The 19,217-nt window shown below is 44.7% G+C and overlaps 1 protein-coding gene across 1 annotated transcript in view; it reads left to right on the top strand.

Annotated features, from left to right (window-relative positions):
- Positions 1–18,089, top strand: part of GTF2B (general transcription factor IIB) — a 158,531-nt gene extending 140,442 nt beyond the window's left edge. Inside the window, exon 7 of the mRNA XM_085602133.1 lies at positions 17,624–18,089. Within this exon, the coding sequence (XP_085458259.1) occupies positions 17,624–17,757 (134 nt within the window). The 3' untranslated portion in view covers positions 17,758–18,089. The remainder of the gene's footprint in view (positions 1–17,623) is intronic.
- Positions 18,090–19,217: the final 1,128 nt, after the last annotated feature.

Genomic DNA, 19,217 nt, shown 5'->3' with positions numbered 1-19,217 from the left:
ATCGCCAGTCCTCCATACAACACTTGTCCACCCTCATGAAGGCCTTCGACAATAAGTGCCACGCAGAAGGTCGAAACGCGTTGGTTCTTTGATGAGGCAAGCCTTAAAGAATCAAGGAAACAAAACGACGTCAAGTCCCCAACACTACTTGCTAAACATTTAAAATAGTGTCGCAAACCTAGTTTCCTAAAGTCTGTAGGCTACCTCCCTTTGGCACTCCAAAAGACTATCACTTTGTGAGGACCAGAAGAATAGAAGTCCCTGGAACTTTATGTGAACAGCATAGGACCTTCCCTATATGTACAACACTCTACATACTGTTGTCTGAAAAAAGTATAATACAGAATTGTTGTTGTCTTTTATGTGGGTATTGTCAAAGTATATGATTATCTGTTTATCTGATTTCTGTTAAGCTTTCCGAAGTATTTCTGCTTTTGTTTTAGTAATAGCCCCACAGAATCAACAGGTCTTGAAGAAAAAATATTAAATGTAGTATTTGTATATTACATGCACTTAGTGGAAAATAAAAATCCACTTCAAAAAAGTTGAAAAGCTTATTTATGGTGACAGAGGTAATATGTTTTGCTAAGATTATCCTCAGCCAGGTTTATTATTTTATCTGTAAATGGTTCTTGGGTCATTTTGCTGCCATAATGCAGTGTAAGCTCCTGGCCTATATACATCTTTGTAGCGTGTGAGACAACTTTAGGAGTGGCTTAAGATCACCTACTAACGTCATGTTGTTCCTTCTAAAACTCTGCGTCTTGTCTGTTAGCACTTGAGAACCATCCTTGAACCAACACCAGTTGCATCTGTGCTAAAACTGGGAATTTGTTCCCCCTCTGAGCTCTTCAGGTAACAAATCACTGCAGTGGGAAAAAAACGTTCAACTCCTGATGCTTAGAAGAATTCCTTTATTATAAGTAAATTATAAAGTTAAAGTCTCAGGAGCCCAGGTCCAGCTTTGGCTCAACCACTGGAATGTAATCTGCATCAGTACCCCTAAAAAGGGCTTTAAAAAAACATCAAAAAAACTTTTCCAATTATGTCTCAATTTGGGGTTACAATACCAAGTGCCAAAAGAGCTTCAGTGCATGCAAATAGGGGGAAAAGATAAAACTCGAAGTTCTGAGTTTAGTTTTCAGATCATGTCGGGGAAAGGCTCCAACTACCTCTGTTTCATTCTACAATCTGGGCCAACACCTCAGAACTATTAATAAATAAATGAAACAAAAGTAACCCACATTTGGAATGCGTGCTGTATCTTCATTTGTCTCAAATCACTCTTCATTGGAGCATCACCCTATATGTAGGCTACTGAGTCTTTTTTGCCTGTCTCTCCATCAGATCATATGCAAAAACTGCTCCTTTTATACCTTGTAGAATTGAATTGATTATGAATTATCTTGGCAAAAAGTTAGCATGGTACAGATCATATGCAAAAACTGCTCCTTTTATACCTTGTAGAATTGAATTGATTATGAGCATGGTACAATCAACTGAGTAATTCGATAAATATTCCTTTCCTACCAATGTAGAGTTGTCCCTCCATGTAGGTGAATCTTTGCATAAGGACCAGATAAAACCTGTGAGAGCTGGGTTTCATTTTCTCGTTGATATGGGGAATTTGGACCAACTCTTGTGTGAACAGCTGTCTTTCTGCTGTAGGAACGTATCTCTGGCGAGCCTTAGGTCTAGGAGATTTCAGAAGGTTCAGTACTTCTCGGATTTCTCTTAAGTGATTGGGGGCTGGGAAGACAGTGAACAACCTGCATCCTCTTTTTTTTCGTTTTATTTTTTGCAGATTTATATCGCGCAAACTCGACCTGAAGGTATTGGAGCACTTTACATAAGCACCGGTTACGTTACACAAGGACACATTCATTTTTTTTTGGTAGGCACTGGGAGAATACTTTTTTTTGCCCAGAATAACAGGATGTGGACATGACCCCGAGGCTCGAACCTTGGTTTCCCAGCTCCAAATGTGGCAATCTAGCTGTCAGACCACGTCCTCTTAATCACGAACAAGGCGGCTACCTGTTAAATTTTGCACGAGCCCTGCTGCCTGCACGGCTCAGGCAAGAGCCTACTGTGGCTTGCATTCCAGTTGCCCCAGCCTGCATGAGGACATATTTTGAAATCAGCGTTGCATACCCTGGCAGTGAGTAACCAGCCTCTCTTCTCTCTAATATTTCTCGCTGTAGCCCCAGTGTTGTGCCTCCTATTACCATAGTTGGGGACTACTCCTCTGTAATTATACCTTTTTGGGAGGTTAAAATCGGGCTGGAACCCACTCCTCCCTCACCCTCTTGGAGTAGCCACTGCTTTAGTGCCATCAGTCTGGTAACTGCATCTGACTTCAACTGTGCACCCTGCTGCTTGAACAGAGGCCTGAATCTGTGCCTTTCTTCTCCTGTGCTCTGCCACAGCTGCTGTGGTGTGTTGCTACTATGCCATTGTGTGCTGTGTGTACTGAGCGTCTACCTTCTGGGGCCCGCTTGAGCTGGCCTGTGTATCTCAATATTCCCTTCCTCTTCATGCAGCCTGACACTGGCGGCGCACGGGAATGGGTTGCGCTAGAGCGGAGACTGCAAATCCTCCTGGCCTCCCCCTGTTTGAGTGCTTCTCCATGATGGCACCTGAGGGGTGTATACCCCCCACAAACGTCTCACCCCAGCCCCGCCCCTTTGGACATACTTGATGTCATTTTGCAGGAGATACAAGACTTTAAAATAGCTATTGAACAGAAACCTGAGGCAGTTACAACTGATCTCAGTTTCCTTGAAGGCTATTATAGTAAATAGGCTTACAGAGTCAAGATCACTGAAACTACTTAATCCTCACGGACACCCTGGCAGGGTGAACAGACCTCTACTGTTGCCTAACCCCGTAAGCAGGTTGTAATACTTCATGAATGAGCTGAAGACACTGAGGGGAGAGCACAACGGAATAACGCTCCAATCATTGGTATGCCAGAAGTAGGAGAGGGTCTCAATGCCACCCAGTATGTGGAGGATTGGCTTCAAAACGTAGTGGTGCTGGCTGGCTTATCTGAACTGTTTCCAGTCGAGAGGGCGCACTAGGTCCCGGTGAGGCACCTGCCCCTGGGTGCGCCACCGCAGCCTTTCGTGGCCGCATATTGAATGTCAAGTATCAGTAGTTCAACAACACTCCTCCTCCCAAGTGGTCAAGCGGCAGGTTCTCACGGTGAGATTGACATAAGCCCTCATGTTTCCTGCCAAACTTAAGGTGCTCCATAATCAGCGGGCCCTCTTTTTTGAGATGCTGAAGGCTGCTTGGGATTTGGTGAAACAACAATTTTCCGGGTTTTTTTTCTTGCAGTTCGTCGATCAATTGTTCTTTGCTGGACCTGGTATTGGAGGTTTGTTTTAGGTTACAGATCATTGTCCTGTTGCTCATGTCTTTGTTACTGTTGGGAACTGGGGGTGCTGTGGATTCATCTGTTGAATGGTATTTCAAAATGCTCTTAGGAACTATAATGCAATACCCTAAACTGTCAGGGGCATGGGATCGGTACAGAAGCGGTATAGAAATCTAGCGCAACTACACCGTCTTAAACACAGATAGTTTATTTGCTGGAGACTCACTTTACTACCTCTGAACGGCTTAAACTGCGCAAACAGTGGAGGGAACAACTATTTCACACCTCCTGATCTGCATTCGCTAGGGGTGCGGCAAACTGTTTGCGTGCAGTGGTTCCCTAGGCAGCTTTAGACACTAGAATTGATGTATATGGCCGCTATGTTCTTGTCAGGGGTATCTTGGATGGGAAGCCGGTGGTCCATAGTAGCATTTATGCACCTAACACACAGCAGGAGATTTTTTTGGCACGCTTGTCTACAGTCCTCACAGACTGGGCGCAATAGCCATAGATCCTAAGGGGGGGGTGGGCTAAGATATTACTTTGGACCGCTTCCACCCTCATCTCCCTGATACAAGTTCATGCCAACAGGCCAAGGCTTTGAAGCAATGGGTTCAGTGGTGATATTTGGTGCAATCGTATTAATGGCATCCAGGAATAATCATTCTATTCACCCCGACATAACTTGCACACGCACCGTGATAGTCCTTTGCATCGATTCTCTTCTGGCAAATGTTGCGCACATGGCATACCTAGGTAAGACTCTTTCGGATCATAATCCCCTAGAACTTCAACTATCGTGTGTCGGGACCCTGCCCTTACACTTACCTTGCGCCTGCAGCTCCTGCTTTTGGAGGGTGGAGCATTTTCGAATACTATGGCGAACAGGATCGATACATATTTTGCTGAGAATACAAACACGGTCTCCTTGCCGCTGGTGGAATGGGAGGCCTTTAAGGCCGTGGTGTGAGGGGTATCCATTAATACTGTAGTAGGGGTCTGCAAAACTGTCCTTCGTGATTTTGCATCGAGATCAGTCTGGGTACGTTAGGAGAATCTGCAGTTGAGAATGAGGAACATGCCTCGCAATTTCAAGAAGCCAAATTAACTATGCTGAGTTCTATGAGCACCTGTGCAATCTTGATTATAGGGCCTATATGCAGAAGACTCGCACCAAGGCTGGGAAATCCAGTGTGTTACTGGCACGCATGGTTCGCCCGCTGTCTTCCCCCCACCAATATGCACACATTAACGTGATCATGTGACTCCCCAAATAAATATTAATGTAACGTTTCATTACTTTTATTACCTCCCTTTTCAATGCCGGTTAGTATTCAAATGGCACCCATGATATTCCATTATCTAAGCATACAAATATATTGGGAATCACAGGATTTGTTAGATCAGAATCTCTTAAAAGCAATCCCATCCCTCAAATTGGCTTTTGGGTTAATTTACCGCTGTCAGGGGCGGGTTGCCTGGCTTTCGCTAAAATGGTGATGATGCCCCAACTATTATACCACTTTGTAAATTTGCTGGTGCTTGTACCAGCTGCGGTTTTTAAATTGGCGAGTACACTTTTAATTGACCTGCTGTGGGGCACTGGCCAGTGGAAGGTTAGTTTGACCAAGTATCCAGGCAGACCATCTTTATTCTTGACTGCATCTCAAGAGGCCCATTGAACTTCTTTGGGGCATGAGGTTTTCTCTGCATTCACTGAATCCCAGTCACCACTGAGGCATGGGTCCTTTCTGTGTTACGAACAACTGTACTTTAGAGCTTTGTCCACTGTCTTTTTGTGGGTCATATTTGTGGAAAACAAACGTAATGCAGAGTTTGTGTTCCAGTGCATTCTAGGCTTCATTGTGCTGTACGGTTGGGTTATTCTGGTCATGCATAAAGCCAATGCCTTGACATAAATACTTGGTTTACAAAAACATGCATGTTCGAGGCATGTGAGCTGTATATCGCATGCTTTGCCTACTCCTGCCATCTAGTGTTGGGTCTGGATGTTTGCACATTGTTTTTCTTCAAAGTCGTCTTTCCAGTCACGAGGTAGGTGACTCCTCCTTTCGGTGGTAGTGCGCATGGGCATCGACTCCATTGCTGGATTGTTTTTTTCTGCCACCGGGTTTTGGTTGTGTATCGCTGTACTCCGGTTCGACACCGTTTCTCGGTGCATCTTGTGCCTCTCCCCGATCCAAGAAGATGCTCTGTGACTGTCAGGCATCGAAAAAAAAAAAAACGCTCCTCCATCAAAGGAGCATCGTTTCAATGTCCTGCTTTAAAACCTTGACCCAAAACAAAAGGAACTGGTCATCAATCCCAAAACTGGACATATTAACGCAAAATTGCCATAAAAACGTGAAACGGAGGACATTTACCACATTGCTCCTAAGAGAAAACATGTGGGTACTAATCCCTCTCCTCCTCTATCACCTCCTTCCGCACCTAACCCTAATTTAATAATACCCACAAATTCAACCACCACCACCTGACAGCCAGGATGATGGGGATGGAGTAGACGATAATAGTCCTGATCCATGGGGCGATTATAATACAGAACCAAACGCAGAAAATCCTGATTTATACCCTACAAAACCCTCTCCACCTAATGGTAATGTAAGCTACATGGATTTAATAATTAGGGCTGCTGAATATCATGGAGTTAGGCTTCATAAAGAGTCACTTGAGGAGGATTTTCTCTTTGAAACACTAAGCTCTTCCCTGACATCCACTTATACACTGCCTATTCTTAAGGGCATGCTAAAACATGTGGACGACATTTTTAAGGATCCCGTTCGTGCAAGAATTCTTACACCAAGGAAAGATAAGTATAAATCTGCACCAACAGATCCAGTTTATATCCAGGGTCAATTACCATTAGATTCCCTAGTGGTTTCTAATGCCCGTAAACGGGCAAACTCACAAACCTCTAGGGATGCCCCTCCTCCAGACAAGGAATCTAAACTAATAAATGCCTCCGGAAAAAGAGTAAGCAAAAGACACAATTGATGGACGGAATGCAGAACAAATCAAAACATTCACCCCCAGTCAAGAGATCTGGGTTAAATCCATCATTCTTTTGCTCACCATGCCACCCCAGATTACACCTGGCCATATGCAATCCGTCTTGACCCTGTGCCTCATGGGCACAGTCCAGCCCGAACTGCCAAGCCAGGTCCTCCCTGGACCAGAAACAAGCATCCTAGGACCGGTTTCGGGGTTTCACCCCTTTTCAGCCGGAAAAAGAGTAGCTGCACAGGCAGCCAATCACTGGGTATTACCAATACCCAGGGCTCTCTTAGCTAGATACGACAGAGCGCACTATGATGAACTTGAACAATTACTCCAATTTCTACCTGATGAACATAAGGCTAAGGCACACAACCTAATTCAGGAAGGGAAACTAATTTAATTTCAAACACTTCTATTAGATGTGCTTAAGATGCCGCTGACACGGCCGCTCATGCAATCAACACCAATGTCTTGCTAAGGAGGCACACCTGGCTAAGAATTTCAGGGTTTAAACCCGAAGTTCAGGCTTGTGTCTTAAATCTACCTTTTGATAAAGAGCATCTCTTTGGTCCTGTGGTAGACACTTCCTTAGAGAAGATGAAGGACACAGAAGTTGCAAAATCTATGGGAGCCCTACAGTCCCCATCCAATTGAGGTTCTTTTTGTCGCTCCTTCTACAGAGGGGGCTCCAAAGGCATATCTACAGACAATACCTCAACATCATATAGAGCCAACAGTCAGTCACCCTCTAACCCAATAATGGCAAGGGAAGAGGTAAAGCTTCCACACCTGCACCTCCCCCTCAACGAACAGTGAATTACCTCCTCTCTTCCCCTCCCCACCCCCAATCATTCCACACTTTTTGGGGACATCTGTCTCAATTTCTCCCCGTCTGGAATACAATAACTTCAGATGGATGGGTCTCAGGAATTATCCAGTACGGTTATTGCCTACCAACAATCCTGAAACATTCCTCCACTTTCACACACAATATCATCAGATCATCTACACCTCAAACAGGAGATTCAATCTCTTCTGCAAAAGGGAGCTATAGAGGCCGTACTTTTACAATATCAAGGATCCGGCGTGTACTCCCTATACTTTCTAGTACCCAAAAAGGACGGCACTCTCAGGCCTATACAAGACCTCTGAGTTAAATCAGTATGTTCGAGGCATATGAGCTGTAGATTGCATACTTTTGTATTGATCGCCATCTGGTGTTGGGCTCGGATGTTTGCACTTTGTTATTGTAGAAGTCTTTGTAGTCACGGGTTAAGTGACTCCTCCTCTGGTTAGTAGTGCGCGCATGGGCATCGACTCAATCCTTAGATAGTTTTTTTTTCGCCAACGGGTTCGGAAGTAATTTGCTGCGCTCCGGGTCGAGGCCGTTCGATTCCCCTTCGATGCGCAAATGCTCTCACCGCTAGATGGTATTGTTTCGATCGCAATCTCTCTCGACGCGTATCCATTGCCAAAGAATTTTCTGAGTCCGGTCGTCGACGTGGGCCGTTGGGCCGATCGGAGCCATCATCCAGCATATGGAAAGGACTCCATTTAAAAAATGCAAGTGTGGGGCTAAATTCCCACACACAGATCTCCACGAGGTCTGCAACCTTTGTCTCTTGCCAGAACACGAGAGTCGACACTGCCAGGCCTGTGACTCTTTCAGGTCTCAGAATACTATACGTGATCTCCGGGCTCGATGTCACGAAATGTCCAGATCGACCGTTCCAGCTCCGGACAACATCTTCGAGGCAGACCCTGATGATCCGGAGACAGGAGATGAACAAGCCAGCATCTCTGAAGCCGAAGGATCAGACTCAGACGACCAGACGATAACTTCAGGTCAACGGAGCGCGAGTACTGATGTCGACCCCCCCCGCCCCAAAAAATAAAAAGGCTCCGGTAACACCTTTACATTCAGGTCTGGGCCGACACCGAGACCACACTTCAGAAGTCCCGGCTCTGAATCACACGAAGCCTTCAGACAGCTCGGGATCGAGCCAACCACATCACGGTGCCGAAAAACCATCTTCGAAGCATAAATCCAGCCCCGTCCACACCAGAATCTTCGGCGCCAAAACCAAAGGTTCTGGATTCTTCGGCACCGAAACCAAAGCACAAGGTCCTGGCTTCTTCGGCACTGAAACAAATTCAATCCAAGTATTCGGATCCGAAAAAACAAATTAAGCCTTCGGAGTCAAAAACTTCAAAGCAGAAGGAGACATACACCCCGTCCTAAAGCTAAAGAGGACAGGCCAAAACACCACTCGGAACCGAAATCTTTGGCCCCGAAAAAAGACAATGGATTCAAAGAACTTTTCTATCCAGATCCACCGGATCCTAGACAAAAAACACTCCAGATTGACCCCATTACTGGACATGTCACCTGTATACCACCTAAAAAGAGGAAATTGGACACCTCAAACTCCTGAGATACCATCCAAGAAGTAAGACTAATCCACCAGTCCAATGAGGCCTTTCTCTCCACCGCCACAGCCTACAAACATTATACCTTCTCCAGCACACTCTCTAGTGCCTCCTCTTTTACCTGCACCACAAGATGACGATGAGGATATAGGAGATGAGGATATACACTCACCACATAATATAAATACTGATCATGACACTAACAGTAGCCCCACTCATGACTCTTGGAACGATTATGATGTTCCAGATGTACCTGAGCCAGATGTATACCCCTATAGACCATCCCCTCCAGATGATAATGTGGGGTTTGCTCAACTAATAGAGCTGCACAATCATGCAGTCAAACTCCATTCAGATCCACTAGAGGAGGATTTTTAGTTAGACATTCTCTCAACCTCAAAAGTCAACAAATACTCTCCCTATACTGAAAGGGATCATTAAACATGCGCTGAGATTTTTAAGGACCCTGTCAGGGCTAGGGTTCTTAATCCTAGAATTGAGGAAAAAATACAAACCAGCTCCAAGTGATCCAGTTTATATTAAAGGGCAACTCTCTCTAGATTCATTAGTAGTGGCAAATGCCCGCAAACGGGCAAATTTCCAAACCACAGGTGACGCCCCTCCGGCAGACAAGGAATCTAAGTTACTGGACGCATCATGTAAAAGAGTTGCGTCTCAGGCAGCTAACTTTTGGCGCATTGCTGTTTCACAAGCTTTACTAGCAAGGTCTGACAGGGCCCACTATGATTAGCTTGAAAAACTCATGCAGCATCTCCCTAAAGAGCATAAGAGCAAAGCAAATGATCATATACAAGAGGGAAAGTTAATTACTAACCCATCAATAAAATGTGCCCTCGATGCAGCGGATACAGCATCCCGTGCAATAAATACAAGTGTTTTATTACGTAGACATGCATGGGTGCACATATCTGGCTTTAAACAAGAAGTGCAGTCCACCATTCTCAATCAGCCCTTAGATCAGGAACACTTGTTTGGACCCACTATGGACACTTCTTTAGAAAAGATAAGGAGGACACACAAACAGCCAAATCCATGGGGACTCTACAAGCAACAACTAGTACAGTTCTTTTTGTCACTCCTTTTATAGAGGAGCCTCCAAGACCGTTGGTACGGAAGCCAACTCTTCCACTTATAAAATCCCCACACAAAATTCCCCTAATAAAGGTTACTATAGAGGGAATTACATAGGCAATAACAACAAAGGGAGAGGACGCAGTTCTAATACCCGCAACTCCCCCACCACAAAACAGTGACTTCCCTGCACTTTCACCCCCCACCCCCCAAAAACCTCCCCGCCCCCCCAACCCTCCCCCCCCCCCCCCCCCCCCCCCCCCCGACCATCCCACTCCAATTGGGGGAAGACTATCTCCGTTCCTACCTGTGTGGAATTCCGTCTCCACAGACAGGTGAGTAAGACAAATTATCCAGTATGGTTACTGCCTGGAACTCAATTCTGCTACACCTAAAACATACCTCCGAAAGAATGTCCAATGTCCACAGAACATCTTATGCTTCTCAAGCAGGAGGTTCTCTCCCTTGCAAAAGCATGCAATAGAACCGGTTCCCGTACATCACCAAAACACAGGGATTTACTCCCTTTACTTTCTAATCCCAAAAAAGGTCGGACCTCTGAGGCCTATATTAGACCTGAGGCCCTTAAACCGGTACATACAATCCGACCACTTCCACATATTCACACTACAGCATGTCCTGCCCCTGCTTCAACAAGGTGCTTTCCTTACCACTCTAGATCTCAGGGACGCCTACTTTCACATTCCTATTCACCCTGCTCACAGAAAATACCTACAGTTTGTAGTGGACAGACAACATTATCAGTTCAAAGTCCTACCAATCGGAGTCACAACAGCACCCAGAGTCTTTACAAAATGCTTTTCGGTGGTAGCGGCCCACTTAAGGAGACAACACATCCATGTGTTTCCTTACTTAGACGACTGGCTCATAAGTCAGGTCACACCAAGCTTGTGTGCAAAACACACACCACACAATCCAGCTGCTACACAAATTTGGATTCACAATAAACCTCAACAAGTCGCATCTACAACCGTCCCACAGTCAACAGTATCTCGGTGCAACAATAGATCCTTCCAAAGCCCTTGCATACCCCAACCAAACCAGGATAACCAGTATGCAAGCACTCATAGCAAAATTTCAGCTGGAGCACTCACTACCAGCTCGAGTGTTCATGCAGCTCATAGGAATGATGGCCTCTTGCATCTTAATTGTTCCTTACGCAAGACTCCAGATGCGCCCATTACAAGAATGCCTAGCACAACAGTGGAACCAAGCTCAGAGTCAACTTACAGATCTGGGGTTGGTGGACAGCCTCACATATTGCTCTCTACAATGGTGAAACATACAAAATCTTTCCAAAGGGCGGCCGTTCGTAGACCCGGTTCCACAAGTAGTGCTCACAGCAGACGCTTCACAAACCGGGTGCGGAGCTCATCTATTAAATCCCACTATCCAGGGTTTGTGGACCCCTCAACAAAGACTTCTCCACATAAATCACCTGGAATTACTGGCTATATTTCTCGCCCTAAAATCTTTTCAGAAACATCTGATAGGCAAAGCTGTCCTCGTCCGAACGATATGGATGAATTGGTCAGGCAGATTTTCCGCCTCTCCCACTCATTCCATTACTGGTGCGCAAACTCAAACAGTCTCTCACAATGATCCTGGTGGCACCAACATGGGCACGACAACCATGGTTCACAACACTACTGGAACTCTCAGTAGTCCCACATTAAAAGCTCTACCTCTCCCAGAAGCTTCACACAAAACCATCGAGAGATAAGACATCCACAACCAGCGCAACTAAACCTAGCGATCTGGCTCCTGAAGTCTTAGTTTGGTTACCTCAATCTCCCACCAGATTGCATGAACGTCATTAAAGAAGCTAGACGTCCTACCACTAGAGCATGCTATACAGCTATTATTTTATTCTTCTGTTTTATAGAGCGCGAACTTGACCCGTTAGGGTATCGGAGCGCTTTACAGATTCAGAAAGTTGTACAAGAGGCATGGAGTCACAAGAGTATACCATAAATTGGGAGAGGGCGGGGTGCTGAATACAAGAGGGATGGAGGGATACAATGTACAGCTTACATCACAGTTGCTGAAGACAGGCCCCAGGTTTCTTTGTGGGGTGAAAGGTCATCAGAGGGAGGCAATAGCCGTGAATTCATCAGGGTCTCTGTGGCGGTTGAAGGTAAGGGTTTAGACGAGGAATTTACCCATGAGGAAGGATTTGGCCTCCTTTTTGAAACTTGCAAGAGAGGGGATTCTTCTGATGGCAGGTGGGAAGGAGTTCCATATTCTTGGCGCAGCCCCAGCGAACGCCCGATTATTAAAAAAAAAAAAAAAAAAAAAAAAAATTCCCCAAATGCATGCAGGCTGGAGTAGGAGGTCTCTGGCGGACTGTGAGTTTCTGATTCCTCCGGATACCACAAGTTTCTGTGCAAGATATGCAGGGGAGTTTGAGTATAAGGCCTTGTGTGTGATGCATGCCAGCTTAAGCTGTATTCTGGCCTCGAGAGGAAGCCAGTTCAGCGCTTTCAGGTGTGGAGAAATGTGATCAAATTTCCTTGTGCCGGTAAGTAGTCTGGCGGCCGCATTGAGGCAGGATTTTAAAGGTGCTAGGGAGATCTTTGGTAAACCAGAGAGGGTGGAACAGCCATATTCCAGTCTAGAAATGACTAGTGCTTGGACTGCCAGTTTTAGGTCGGAAGCGTCAAGGAAGGGTTTCAGTTTCCATAGGTAGCTCAGGTGGAATCTGGCTGATTTGGCCATCGAGTTGTGGTCCCGCATGTTCAAGTTGCCATCCAAGGTTATTCCCAGTGATTTGGCCGAATCCACAATGGTCGGTGGACAATTTAAGGCTGTGATGGCTTAATCCATATCTGAATCTCAGGGTCGGTTTTTGGACGGGAAATTAGAAGAAATTCTGTTTTCTTTGCGTTGAGTTGGAGGGGAGCCATTGGACGGTCAGCTTCAGGGACTCATTCTGGGAGAGAATCTCCTCGAGAGATGAGATTTTGATGTAGATCTGAGTGTTGTCAGCGTACATATGGTAGGAGATATTTGCGGTGCGTAGGACTTCGGCAAGCGATTCTAAATAAAGGTTGACGAGGGTGGGGGACAGCGTTGATCCTTGAGGGACTCCAACTGTGACCGAAGAGGGAGCGGACAGGTTGCCGTTAAATAGGAATCTCTGAGATCGGTTTTGGAGGAAGGATCCTAAACCATTCTAGGACAGAGCCATCTAATCCCATCCTGAGTTTGAGGCGTTCAAGTAGCTTCCCATGGTTGACCGTGTCGAAGGCCGAGGATAGATATAGGAGGATTAGGAGATATTCTTTATTATATTGAAAGGACAAAAAGTTTCAGGAAAACTAAACGTTTTGTAGCTTTTTCACCACCACACAAAGGCAATCCTTTATCAAAATCTGGAATTGCCAGGTGGATCGTTAAATGCATTCAAATATGCTACCAAAAAGCAAAGCGTACATTATCCATTCCCCCTAGAGCACATTCCACATGCAAACTAGGGGCATCCATGGCATTCTTAGGAAATATTCCCATGGATGATATTTGCAAAGCCGCAACATGGTCTACACCGCACACTTTCACTAAACACTACTGTGTAGATGTGCATGCAAAACCAACAAGCAAGTGTGGGGCAGGCTGTACTAAAAACACTTTTTCAAACTACTGCAACGCATACAGGTAGCCACCGCTTACAGGGGTACTGCTGTATAGTCTATGCAAAAGTATGCACTCTACAGCCCATATACCTCGAACGGAAAATGCTGCTTACCAGTATGTATCTATTCTTGGCATGTAGAGCTGTAGATCTGCATACGCCCACCCACCTCCCCGAATACCTATATGTGTTACAGTACTATTGTACTTAGATACATTACACATGGGCATCTTTCTATTTTTTCTAACTAACTCCATCATCACGCATCATGGCAAAACAATCTAGGGATGGAGTCCATGCGCACTACTAACCAGAGTAGGAGTCACCTAACCCGTTACTACAAAGACTTCTACAATAACAAACTGCAAACATCCGAGTCCAACACCAGATGGCGATCTATGCAAAAGTATGCGGATCTACAGCTCTACATGCAAAGGACAGATGCATACTGGTAAGTACTGGGAACAAAGAACAAGGGAACCCTACTCACGGAGAGCCTGGGTAAGTAAATTAGTGAGGAAACAGTGGCTCCTGTGGAATGATAAAGAATTTTCTAATAAAGTTATGCACAATGGCAATGTACAGGGTTGGGGTGATGTCAGAAAGAAAGCTGGCTACAGACACCAAGGATACAGTCAATTTATGAATTTGTTTATATAGTAGGTAAGTTAACAATATATACATAAAGTTTTAGATTTGAAAATATTTTTTGTACAATAGACACTCATTAAACAATAGTGAGAGGTGTCCCAGTGAGAAAACATTTGAACCTAAACTAATAGTGACATTTTACGTGACATATGTACAAGGTTTCAATTTTTTGGAACATTTCGGTGACCATGGCAAAATAAGGCAATGTAATCCACAACACTTTATATAATCATAAATGCTGAGTTATAGTTAGCCTATGTTAACTGTCGACGGCGTTTCGACCCTGTGTGAAATGTAGGGTCTCTTCAGGACCTAGAAGTAACGGGACACCTAAAAGAAATGGGAGAGCACCATCAGTGTGTGGCCGTAGTAGAGAATTGCGTATATAGGGCAAAAGGCTCAGAATGTAAGTATACCTGAAGGGGGCTGCACTGCCTAATGTGAAGAGCAGTGTCACTGTGACACAAGTGAAGAAAAAGAACTCGCAGGGTACCCAGCCGGGTGCTGTGAAAACGTGAGAGAAATGCAGTTTGGCTATCTGAACCTTTTACCAGACTGTATGAATATCATTAAAGAAGCCAGAAGGCCTATTACAAGAGCTTGCTACGCAGCTAAATGGAAGTGGTTTGTTTTATATTGTAATAACAACCATATTATCCCGCTAGATGCTTCCATGAAAAATATAATTTGTTATTTACTACACTTACAGCAGTCAGGATTAGCTTACACATCCATACGCTTACATCTCGCTGCAATAGCTGCATACCTTCAAAATAGACAGCATCTGTCCCTTTTCAGAGTTTTTTTGAAAATTATTTTTATTGGCATTTATAGTAAACGGAGTGCGGATATTTGCACATACAGATTTACAGTAAACATGTGCCCTTGGAGCACCGTGTGCAGCGGATCTCACAAGCTTAGAGTGTCAGGGTCCCCGCCCTATCCTATGTCTAGGCCCATCCCACTGACGAACGCTGTGGATGCCGTATTACATGAGGGCTGCTATGAATATCCATATCCCCTGAGTGCGTTGTCCCTCCGGTCGGTGAAGCGCGGCCAATTAAGTACTATAAACGAACTGGGGACGTGTAAACTGGGGAGTGCACCATATCTGGAATTATAGTCAGTGTGTGGCTAACGTCGGGGAGCAGTTTCCTTGCCTGTCGCAACGCTAGGTTTTCTCAGATGCGAGGAAGGGTCTAGGGAGGGGAGGGGCAAGGGTCGATGGCGGGAGTGTAGATCCCCGGCCGCGCATGGGGCGGATAGGGTACCAGCTACAGGTCAGGGTTAGGGCCCATCGGATACCCTGGCCTCTCGGTCATCTCCCTCCTGAGTCGCGGGGGCCTCCTGAGAGTCAACTATTCGCGGGCCCGCCGCCGGTTGTGTTTCTTGTGTGAAGGAATGCATGAGCATCGCCCATGACAGGGAAATCGGGTGTTTGCGGTGTCCCCGAGCCTCCTCCATTCGAAGCAACGTCTCCTCCGCTTTCCCCCACTTCTTAACTGCCCCCACCCATGCCGCCATGGGAGGTCCCTCCGGCGCCTTCCAGTGCATAGTAATGCATCGTTTAGCCAGGATAAGTCCCAAGAAAGCAAAACACCTCTCCACCTTCTTATTCTTGTGTCGCCCATGAATGCCTAAGGCGCTGGCCTCCCACGTGTAGAGATCCTGCAACCCAGTGACTGCACGAATGGCGGTATGCACCGCTTCCCAGTAATTATGGAGTGTCGGGCAATCCCATAGCATGTGTATGAACGAGGCAGCCGGTTCAAGACACCTTGGGCAGGCGAACGGTATATCAGGAAAGTATTTCTGTAGTTTTTCTGTCCCTTTTCAGAGTACCAGTTATCAAGACTTTTATAGAAAAACTTGAGAGTTACTCCACCAAGACTTCCACCTGCTCCAGTGTGGAATCTTAACATTGTCCGTACCAGACTAATGGGTCCAACCTTCGAGCCTTTGCACAAATGTGAACTACGATTTCTCACTTGGAAAGTTGCTTTCCTCGTTGCTATTACATCACTGAGGAGAGTGGGTGAGCTTCAGGCACTAACCATAGAGCAGCCATTTTGTGAAGTCCACCAAAACAAAGTGGCCCTTCGCACTAACCCCAAATTCCTACCCAAGGTGGTATCTGCCTTTCACATCAATCTGTTGAGTTGCCTGTGTTCTTTTCTCAACCAGATTCAGTGGCAGAACGAGCTCTACACACATTAGATGTTAAACAAGCATTATTGTATTACATAGAAAGAACAAAACATTTTGTAAAACTAAACAGCTCTTTGTGGATTTTGCTCCACCACACAAAGGAAATCCTATTTCTAAATCGGGTATTGCTCGGTGGATAGTTAAATGTATTCAACCATGCTATGCAAAATCAAAGAGGACTTTACCAATACCCCCTAGAGCGCATTCCACCCGCAAACTAGTGGCTACTATGGCTTTCTTAGGAAACATCCCCCCCCATAGCTGACATCTGTAAAGCTGCAACATGGTCTACACCACACACATTCACCAAGCACTATTGTGTAGATGTGTTAGCGAGACAACAAGCTAATGTAGGCCAGACAGTGCTTAGAACACTTTCAGATAACTGCAACAGCTACAGGTTAGCTACCGCTTTGGGAGAATACTGCTGTATAGTCTATGCAAAGGTTGTGATCTACAGCTCACATACCTCGGAACGGATATTGTTGCTTACCCAGAAACCATCTGTTCTTAGCATGTAGAGCTGTAGATTCACAAGCGCCCACCAGCCTCCCCGGGTTCCTATAACTGTTGCAGTTCTCTTACTTTACGTACATACGCATGGACATCTCTATTTTACCTTTACTAACTCCATTCTCACCCTCTACGGGAAAACAATCTAACAATGGAGTTGATGTCTATGCGTACTATCTCCGAAAGGAGGAGTCACCTACCTCGTGACTGGAAAGACTTCTTCGAAGATAAGGTGCAAACATCCCGATCCAACACTAGATGGCAGGAGTATGCAAAGCATGTGAATCTACAACTCTAAATGCCAAGAACAGATGCTTACTGTGTAAGTAACATTATCCTTTTCCCAGCTCAGCACTAGATGGCAGTAGTATGGACAGTATGTTCATGCACACCACATTAAGCTGAAACTGTGGTTGCAGGTAGGAGTGGTTTGTAAATGCATGACCTTGTATTGCTTCACTACTTGTCAGTAAAATATCCACCACCACGTTTTTTGTGACCACCGTAGATTCGAGTTTATGATGCAAAATAAATGTCAAGTCCGTAAAACCTGTGTTATAACAAAGTATCCTTTTCTCATATGCACAAAAATACAATTTCTGAGGTAGAAATGTAGTAACTTGACTCAAACTGAGTAGAATGACATTTTTTAACCTGTATTTCATTAATGTTTGTAGAAATTGGAGACATTGCTGGTGTTGCTGATGTTACCATTCGACAGTCATACAGACTTATCTACCCACGAGCCCCAGATCTCTTTCCTGCAGACTTCAAATTCGATACCCCGGTTGACAAACTACCACAACTGTAAGATGCTGAGGCTGTGTTCGGCTCAATCCCATTTGCATTTTGCTGTTGTAAAAGGTCTATAAAGTGTTGCTACTGAGCCTTCATCTGGTGGAATTATGTGCATAGGGTGTTGCGAAAGGCAACTGATTAGAAAAGGCGCACATTCCGAAGCAGAAGACTTTTATGTGGCATTTTGTACATATCCGTGAACGGTAGTATTTAAAGATACTGTAGAAAATGGCAATTTCTTATTGTACTTTATTTCAATTTCTTTTGTAGCTCTCTAGTATATTGTATTTTGGCAAATACTTGAAAATACACTTGTAATTGCAAAAATAAACAATTTTCCAATAACTTGAGGCTATTTGTCTTCAATAATTATGAAATAAAAAAGCATTTTTGGGGTTCTTTCTAAGGTTTATAAATATCATAGTCAATTGTTGATACAGGTCTCAGAACCGGTAAACAAATTGAGTTTCAAATCCTGATCATTTATTTACTGACTATGCAAAAGGTAATATGACTGGTTTGTTCTGCTGCTTCAGGTTGTAGCAAAAGATTCCTATCTGTATAGATAGCTGGTAAACAGATGAAGGTGCAATGTTCATAATAAACTATGGTTGTAGCTTTACGTTTAAAGAATAAATAGTTTAAACTGCCTCTGGATTTGCTGAGTCGTCATATTCTAATATAACGCCCATTCACCCACAATGTATACAATGACTATGAAACTGGTTTTATCTTTGTTCATGGGGTGCAACATTTTTGATCTAGGAAAATCTGAGATGGAAAGAGATGGAAGGGGCAGTACTAAATTACCCCTGTGTGAAGGTACACAAATAAACAAGTTTTAATAACATTAATCACGTCACCCCATGATAAGTTCATGCTTGAACAGACTAAGGTTTGGAAGAATTCAAGGGCTAAAATGCACAGTTCCGTCTTATTCGCCATTCTAATAGACATTCATGTTACTAGTTTAGGATTATATAATTGGGAAAAGACCAGCCAAAAGATTTGCCACAATCATCTCTAATCTATCAATACCCTAATATTTGATCCTAAAATATCTACTCCTTCATTTTACAAGAATCCATTTATACAGTGGTGTGGGATTTTGAATTTCTAATTTGGGAGCAGTGTACCCTACCAATTTAATGAGACGAGCTTGTTAGGCCAAAATGCAGATCACTGCACAAGCAGTAGGCTTAACCCCACAGAAATGCGGAACAGATTTAAACAGAGTCAAAAGACAAAGTGCTGGCCAGGGTCAATGTTTGCAGTTGACCGGTACCTAAGAACGATTTCAGGCCATTAGACATTAGTGATGGAGCAGGGTCAGGTAAGCCTTGGGGAAACAACCACTGAAATGTTCTACTGTTGGACTTCCATTTTTCTGGAAGTCAAACTCATCCAGTGAAGCATGGCAGCATGTTGTACTATGCAAGGGTCCCAGTAAGTCTGATATGTCGAGCCTAGGTC

Source organism: Triturus cristatus, chromosome 4_2, assembly GCF_964204655.1.
Source record: "Triturus cristatus chromosome 4_2, aTriCri1.1, whole genome shotgun sequence".
NCBI classification, from domain to species: Eukaryota; Metazoa; Chordata; class Amphibia; order Caudata; family Salamandridae; genus Triturus; species Triturus cristatus.
The sequence above is the reverse complement of the archived record's forward strand: the minus strand, read 5'-3'. Positions and strand labels throughout refer to the sequence as shown.